The sequence below is a fragment of the Anolis sagrei genome, chromosome X, assembly GCF_037176765.1.
Source record: "Anolis sagrei isolate rAnoSag1 chromosome X, rAnoSag1.mat, whole genome shotgun sequence".
NCBI lineage: Eukaryota > Metazoa > Chordata > Lepidosauria > Squamata > Dactyloidae > Anolis > Anolis sagrei.
Window position 1 is genome coordinate 105,664,073 of NC_090034.1, and position 8,384 is coordinate 105,672,456.

At 42.8% G+C, this 8,384-nt stretch overlaps 1 protein-coding gene across 1 annotated transcript; it reads left to right on the forward strand.

The window, feature by feature from the left end:
• Positions 1 to 1,265: 1,265 nt before the first annotated feature.
• LOC137094876 (uncharacterized) lies at positions 1,266 to 7,059 on the forward strand. Its single transcript, XM_067460796.1, has 6 exons — positions 1,266 to 1,335; positions 2,962 to 3,107; positions 3,204 to 3,287; positions 4,594 to 4,737; positions 6,717 to 6,806; positions 6,928 to 7,059. Exons 1-6 carry the CDS (start codon positions 1,266 to 1,268, stop codon positions 7,057 to 7,059), a joined length of 666 nt encoding a protein of 221 aa, XP_067316897.1.
• Positions 7,060 to 8,384: the final 1,325 nt, after the last annotated feature.

An 8,384-nucleotide genomic window follows, 5' to 3' on the forward strand; every position in this document is an offset into this window, starting at 1 on the left:
GCCATAGCATTGAGCAATGGCAATTAAAGTGGGTTTCTAAGTGCATTCATTCCACAGTGTGGATGCACCCAGGGAAGACCCTGAGAAACTACAACTCCCAGGATGCCATAGCATTGAGGAATGGCAATTAAAGTGGGGTTCAAAGTGCATTAATTCCACAGTGTGGATGCACCCAGGGAAGACCCTGAGAAACTACAACTCCCAGGATGTCATAGCATTGAGGAATGGCAGTTAAAGTGGGTTTCAAAGTGCATTAATTCCACAGTGTGGATGCACCCAGGGAAGACCCTGGGAAACTACAACTCCCAGGATGCCACAGCATTGAGCAATGGCAATTAAAGTGAGTTACAAAGTGCATGAATTCCACAATGTAGATGCACCCAGGGAAGACCCTGAGAAACTACAACTCCCAGGATGTCATAGCATTGAGGAATGGCAGTTAAAGTGGGTTTCAAAGTGCATTAATTCCACAGTGTGGATGCACCCAGGGAAGACCCTGGGAAACTACAACTCCCAGGATGCCACAGCATTGAGCAATGGCAATTAAAGTGAGTTACAAAGTGCATGAATTCCACAATGTAGATGCACCCAGGGAAGACCCTGAGAAACTACAACTCCCAGGATGCCATAGCACTGAGCCATGACAATTAAAGTGGATTTCAAAGTGCATTGATTCCACAGTGTGGATGCACCCAGGGAAGACCCTGGGAAACTACAACTCTCAGGATGCCATAGCATTGAGGAATGACAATTAAAGTGGGTTTACAAGTGCATCCATTCCACAGTGTAGATGCACCCAGGGAAAGCCCTGGGAAACTACAACTCCCAAGATCCCATAGCATTGAGGTATCAAGTGGCATCAAACTGCATTAATACCACAGTGTGGATGCACCCCAGACATCCATGGAATAGCCTACAAAAGCGAGTAGCCAAGGAGGCCGAGGTGCTAGCCCACTATGACTGTCTATGGAGGCCTTGAATGGACCTAAAACCAATCCATCTGCTCCACAGACATCCAAATCCCTCCCTTCCTTGTCTCTTTTCTTTCTCCCTGTGATCACAACGTCTTCCAAGCTGCATTAATGCCATTCGCACTGCCAAGGCCATTCTCATGCTGGAGGTGAGCGGCACTTTCCCTCTTGCTCTGGATTAATTTGTCACGGACGGGGTTTGCGTCCCCTTTCGCCGCCTCTCTGCAAACTGGATTATCTGCCATGCCTCCCCTCTGAACTTGGGATTACCAGGCTCAAGAAGAAGGCACTTCAATGCACCGCTCCCTCGACAATGGAGGCACCCAGTCCATTGAGCCCAAAGGGACACAGGCATCCTGTTTTGGTATCCGCCCCAACTGTCCCAGTTGAACCTACACACATGTAGGTTCACCTCCAGCATGAGAATGGCCTTGGCAGTGGAAATGGCATTCATGCAGCTTGGAGGACATTGTGATCACAGGGAGAAAGAAAAGAGACAAGGAAGGGAGGGATATACATGCTTAATAATATACACTCATATAGACATATTATATATACATATACATACACACACATATATACATGTGTGCACACACATGCAGGTCTATCTTGATATACATACCTAATATTATACACTCATATATACATATTATATACATATACATACACACATATATACATGTGTACACACACATGTGTGTATCTTGATATACATACCTAATAATATACACGCATATATACATATTATATATGCATATACATACATACATATATATATACATGTGTGCACACACATATGTGTGTATCTTGATATACATACCTAATAATATACACGCATATATACATATTATATATATACATACATAAACACAAATATATGTACATGTGTGCACAAACGTGTGTGTATCGTGATATGCATGCCTAATAATATACATTCATATACGCATATTATATATGCATATACATACACACATACATATATACACACATGTGTGCAAGTGTGCACATATGTATGTGCATATCAATATACATGCCTAATAATATACACTCATACACACATATTTTATATACATATACATACACACATATATATATACACATGTGTGTGTGCATAAACATGCATGTGTATCTTGACATACATGCCTAATAATATGCACTCATACACACATCATATATACATATACATACACACACACATATATATACAAACGTGTGTGCATAGACATGTATGTGTATCTTGATATACATGCCTAATAATATACACTCATGCACACATATTATATATAGATATACATACACACACGTGTGTAGGTATACACATGTGTATCTTGATATACATGCCTAATAATATACACTCATGCACACATCTTATATATACATATACATACACACACATATATATACACACGTGTGTGCATAGACATGTATGTATATCTTGATATACATGCCTAATAATATACACTCACACACAAATATTATTTATATTTGTAAATATATATATATACACATGTGGGTGCATACATGTGCGTGTGTATCTTGATATACATGCCTAATATACAGTCACACACACAACTGTACACACACAGTTGTACACATGCACAAATAATAATAATAATAATAATAATAATAATAATACTGTATTTATACCCCGCTACCATCTCCCCAAGGGACTCGGTGTGGCTTATACATGTGTGTATCTTGATATACATGCTAAATACTGTATTTTGGAAATGGGACTCAAGCCTAAACACAAAACTTTATTTCTGTTTTGTATGCACACAACTTAGAGTTTGTTTTGTATGCAGTATTTTGCACATCAATCAAAAAGGTGCAACTACACTGTGGGACGGACACAGTGCGGCACCACTCCTGTCGCCATGGCTCTCTGCAATAGGGTCAGGGGAACTGTAGTTTTCCGAGGCTGAGAGCGTGTGACTCTCCCAATGCAGAGAGCCTTCTTTCTCATTCCCAAATCTATTTTCTGTTCCAGCTGTTGCCAGACTGTGCCTCCTGGCCTCTGTGGCCCTTTTGGTCTCCCTGGAAAACAACGACGTTGACGGCGCACCACGGAGGACCTGTTTCCTCCCCAAAACCCCAGAGAACCGGGGCGCATTCCGGACAATACGGAACAAATACGTAAGTGGGACGGGGTTGGCTTGCATGGAGTTAATCCAATCCATAAATGCATTTCCTCATATTTTTTGGTAACATATACTCTTTTTCTAATTCCAGGAGGATTTGAGGTTTAATGGAGTGGAGCCCTGGCAAAATTGCTCCGAAAAGTATCTCCAGCTGCCCAAAATGGACAATCTGACAGTGAGTAATCGACGCCTTTTTGGAAAGCTTCACAACAGAGAAAGTGCAGGATAAAGATTATTATTGTTGTTGTTGTTTTATTGTTATCATTATTAGCTATGGTTAATCTATATAAATAAAAATGTAATGTTCGTTTGTGGGATTAACAGAACTCCAAAACCACTGGATGAATTGACACCAAATTTGGACACAGGACACCTAACAACCCAATGTTCCTTCAATACTCTTGGGTGTAGTTGATCTGGCCCTGGGTATTCTTTTAGGTATTCTTGGACGACTTGTTTCCCAATTTCAGGTTGGATGTCCTCTAATCCCTCATTCACTCCGTCTTGCTGAGGTTGAAGATAACTTTCTTTTTGTGAGAAGACCGAGGCAAAGAAGGCATTAAGTAGTTCTGCCTTTTTCCTACCCCCTGTCAGGATTGCCCCATCTTCTCCTCGAAGAGGCCCTATCGCCTCCTTGTTTTTCCTTTTTCTACTGACATAAGAAAAGAAGCCCTTTTTATTGTTTTTAATGTCCCCGGCAAGCCTGAGCTCATTTTGTGCTTTAGCCTCACGGACCTTTTCCCTACAGGTGTTGGCTATTTGTTTGAATTCTTCTTTGGTGATTTCTCCCTTTTTCCACTTCTTGTGCATGTCTCTTTTGTGTTTTAGCACATTTAGAAGTTCTTTGGAATCCATTCTAGCTTCTTTGCACTTGTCCTATTTTTTCTCTTTCTATTTTTTCTCCCATGACCAACAGAAAACACTAGAAGGGTTTGCTGCTCCGTGTCCTTTGGTTTTGGAGTTGTAGTTCGCCTACATCCAGAGAGCACTGTGGACACAAACAATGATGGATCTGGGCCAAACTCTACACAAATACTCAATATGCCCAAATGTTAACACTGGTGGAGTTTGGGGGAAATTGAATCTTGACATTTGGGAGTTGTAGTTGCTGGGATGTATAGTTCACCTACAATCAAAGAGCATTCTGAACCCCACCAACGATGGAATTGAACCAAACTTGGCACACAGTTCTCCCATGACCAACTTTTAACTTCCACGGTGCCATGCTATGCAATCCTGGGATTTTCAGTTTGTCAAAACACCGACACCCTTTGCCTTTGTGAAACTCCCACTACCAGGATTCCACGCATGGAGTCATTGCAGTTCAAGTGGCGTCAAACTGCATTAAATCCAGCAGTATAGATGCAACTTAACAAGGGGTTATTCTGGGCTTTGGAGTCCAAAGATATCACAATGCTGTAAAGCTATGAAGGATCCTGTCCTGAATTTTCTTTCTCTCCTCTTCCTCCTCCTTCTTGCAGAAATGGGAGAGGATGGAAGCCATGGGGCTCCAGCTGAACCTCGTCATCCCCGTCCTGCAAAACCAGAGTGAGACCACTTTCGCCAAAGACACCTCCAAGGTGCTGGAGTTCTTGCTGCCTTACAGAGACGAACTCAAAGTCTGTGTGAGTAAAGAAACACATTAAACTATGTAACACGCTATTTATTCCTAGGTTATCAATGCAATTCCCTAATTGGGTATATCATAAACATGTGCAAAAAGTTTATTAAACTGCCAAAACTTTGTTTCTGTGGGAGGGAAACATTTTGCCATAGTGTTTCAACGACATATCTAGTCTCAGCCGATTCAACATAGTTTGTGGCAACCTTCTTGCAAAGTAAGGCCTTGCAAAACTACACATCCCAGGATGCCATAGCACTGAGCCTTGGCAGTTATGTGGTTGAGCCATTTAGAGTGGCTGTGGATAGAGAGATCCAAGCCATTGTGGGTTGCCTGGTGAGAAAAGAAGCCGGTATTCCAGAATAAATCTCACCAAGTTGAAGAGAAAGCCACCGAGGTTTTTATTTCATTCCAGCTGGAAAGGATGACGATTGCAGTAGCCTGCCAACAAATCGACATAAATCACAAGGCAAAATATTATCGTTTTTATAGGAAATACAGAGCTGTCAAATTCAAATTTCCCGCTCCCGCCCCCCTTGCCAGCTTTTCACTGATTGGTTGGCATCATCAGCTGGCTGGGATGTGCGGCTAGCAAGGCTGCGCTCTGTCCAGTCAGAGGGCTAGTGCCGCTTCGGCCTCTCAGCCATTGAGAGGGGAGGAGGCAGAGAGGAGGGAAATAATGAAAGGAACAGAAAGATGACAGGATTAAAATGACTTAAAAAACTCTAACAGTTTGTACAGGAAACAAACAAGGACATCTAATCACCTCTCAACAAAAGATTGCCCCAGGTACTGCCAGGCCTGGCCTGATCAAAGGTCTGGAGAACAAGCCCTATGAGGAGCGGCTTAAGGAGCTGGGCATGTTTAGCCTGAAGAAGAGAAGGCTGAGAGGAGACATGATAGCCATGTATAAATATGTGAGAGGAAGCCACAGGGAGGAGGGAGCAAGCTTGTTTTCTGCTTCCCTGGAGACTAGGACATGAAACAATGGCTTCAAACTACAAGAGAGGAGATTCCACCTGAACATGAGGAAGAACTTCCTGACTGTGAGAGCCGTTCAGCAGTGGAACTCTCTGCCCCGGAGTGTGGTGGAGGCTCCTTCTTTGGAAGCTTTTAAACAGAGGCTGGATGGCCATCTGTCAGGGGTGATTTGAATGCAATATTCCTGCTTCTTGGCAGAATGGGGTTGGACTGGATGGCCCAGGAGGCCTCTTCCAACTCTTTGATTCTATGAAATGCTAATCAAGTGGTCAGTTGAAACATTCCCACCTAGCTCCAGCAGACAAGAGTCCTTTGTCCCACCCTGGTCATTCCACAGATATATAAACCCCTTTTCCTAGTTCCAACAGACCTCACTACCTCTGAGGATGCTTGCCATAGATGCAGGCAAAACGTCAGGAGAGAATGCCTCTAGAATATGGCCATATAGCCCAAAAAAACCTACAACAACCCAAAATGACTAATGTTTGCCCAGCGATAGCTTAAGCCCTCGAGCCGGACCAAAGTTATTGTTTTAATCTTTAGAAATAACATCTCAGTCTATCTCAGGGGGCTAGATTCCTTGTTTTCCTTCTGTTCTGGATATGGAATCATTCTAATGGATCATTCCAGCCTGGTGTCCTTGGCAAAACTATGAATTCCCTGATTTTGAACTATCCTTTACAGAGTCCGATCTCGGTGTCAAACTGCTTTCATTCTGCAGTGTAGATGGCGCTTGCAACTCTGTCTTTCTATTGCATTCATTTTCCATTTTCAGTTACTGGGGAAGTTGGGGACATTGTACTTGAGCCCCGTGCAATGGCATCCTGGGTTTTCCAGGGAGAGGCATTTAGAATGCTGGGCCTTTCTCAAACTACAAATCCCAGGTTTCCATGGCAATTAAAGTGGGGGTGATAGCGCTGCAATGGGGCTTTCCAAGGATCTCACCACATCCTTGCAAAATCTGTCCATAGCTTAAAATCCATTTTCTTCTCTCTCATTCAGATGCAACACAGACCTTCCCAACATCAGGAGTCCGGCTATTTGCAGGGATTCAAGGAAGGGCTGCAGCAATTTAACAGCAGCAACACCGAGGTAAGGAAGGCCTAGAAAGGAAACTACAACTCCCACGGTTCCATAGCACTCTAAAGGGGAGTCTAACTGCAGTAGATAGATGCATAATCAAAGTTTCTCCTTCTCTCCTTCTCCATTCTAGCAATCTCCGAAATGCCTAGAGGTCGCAGTAGGGATGAATATCCTCAGCCTGCTCCAAGAGATCAAAAACATCAGCCTGCATCATCATCATCATCATCATCATCATCATCACCGCCATCATTCTAACAACTGAGGCCTATTTGCGGCATCCAAAGACCCCAAGACCCATCCTGCTCTTTGCTGCACCAACAAGAATAGGATTGTCCGTTGAGAAATTGCGGGGTCAACATATTCCCAAAACCCTCTTCCATCAGATTTCCCCAATCCAGGAGCCTTCTTACACCACTGATAGGACTACAACTCCCAACATCCCCACCCAGCTCTTCAAAACTGTTATATTATTTCTACCAAGGTGCATTGCATGCACTAAACACTAGATGGCGATAGAGAGCAATGGGAAAAAGAGGTAGTGCATTATCCAAAAGGATGCATTGCATTCTTTGGACACTAGATGGCAATAGAGAGCAATAGAAACAAAAAGAGGCAGTGAATGGTCCAAAATGATGCATTGCATACATTGAACGCTAGATGGCAATAGAGAACAATAGAGGAAAAATAGACAGTGAATGGACCAAAAGGATGCATTGCATGCATTGAACACTAGATGGCAATAGAGAGCAATAGGAACAAAAAGAGGCAGTGAATGGTCCAAAATGATGTATTGCATGCATTGAACACTAGATGGCAATAGAGAGCAATAGGTTAGGAACAAAAGAGGCAGTGAATGGTCCAAAATGATGTATTGCATGCATTGAACACTAGATGGCTATAGAGAGCAATAGGGACAAAAAGAGGTAGTGAATGGTCCGAAAGGATGCATTGCATGCATTGAACACTAGATGGTGATAGAGAGCAATAGGAACAAAAAGAGGCAGTGAATGGTCCAAAATGATGCATTGCATTGCATTGCATTGAACACTAGATGGCAATAGAGAGCAATAGGAACAAAAAGAGGCAGTGAATGGTCCGAAAGGATGTATTACATGCATTGGACATTAGATGGTGATAGAGACCAATCGGGAAAATGAGGTAGTGCATGGTCCAAAAATGCAAACCAGGGATCGAAACTGCAATAAATAGCTACAATTGAGATATATTGACATTGAGATCTACCCAAAGGCAAGGGAAGCATGTCCTTTCTCTATTTATCTTCCTTCCGTTGCAAAGAGACTCTAAATCTGGAGATTCCAAACAATCCTTTCTTATGATATCTACTCTTGGGAGTTGTAGTTCAACACATCTAGAAGGCCCCTGGATTTTGGGAGATCAAAACGGTCCAAAAAGCTGAGCTTTGTACACCGAATTAGTCCCAAAAGCTACTTGTTTTGTGTGTGTTTCCAGTATTTTCAATATTATTTATGTTCAATCCACGCACCCCCCAAAATGTCCCCCCGAAATCCTCTCATTTTCCTATCTCCCACTTTCCTTCCAAATGCAACACTCCTCCGGCAGGAGTTG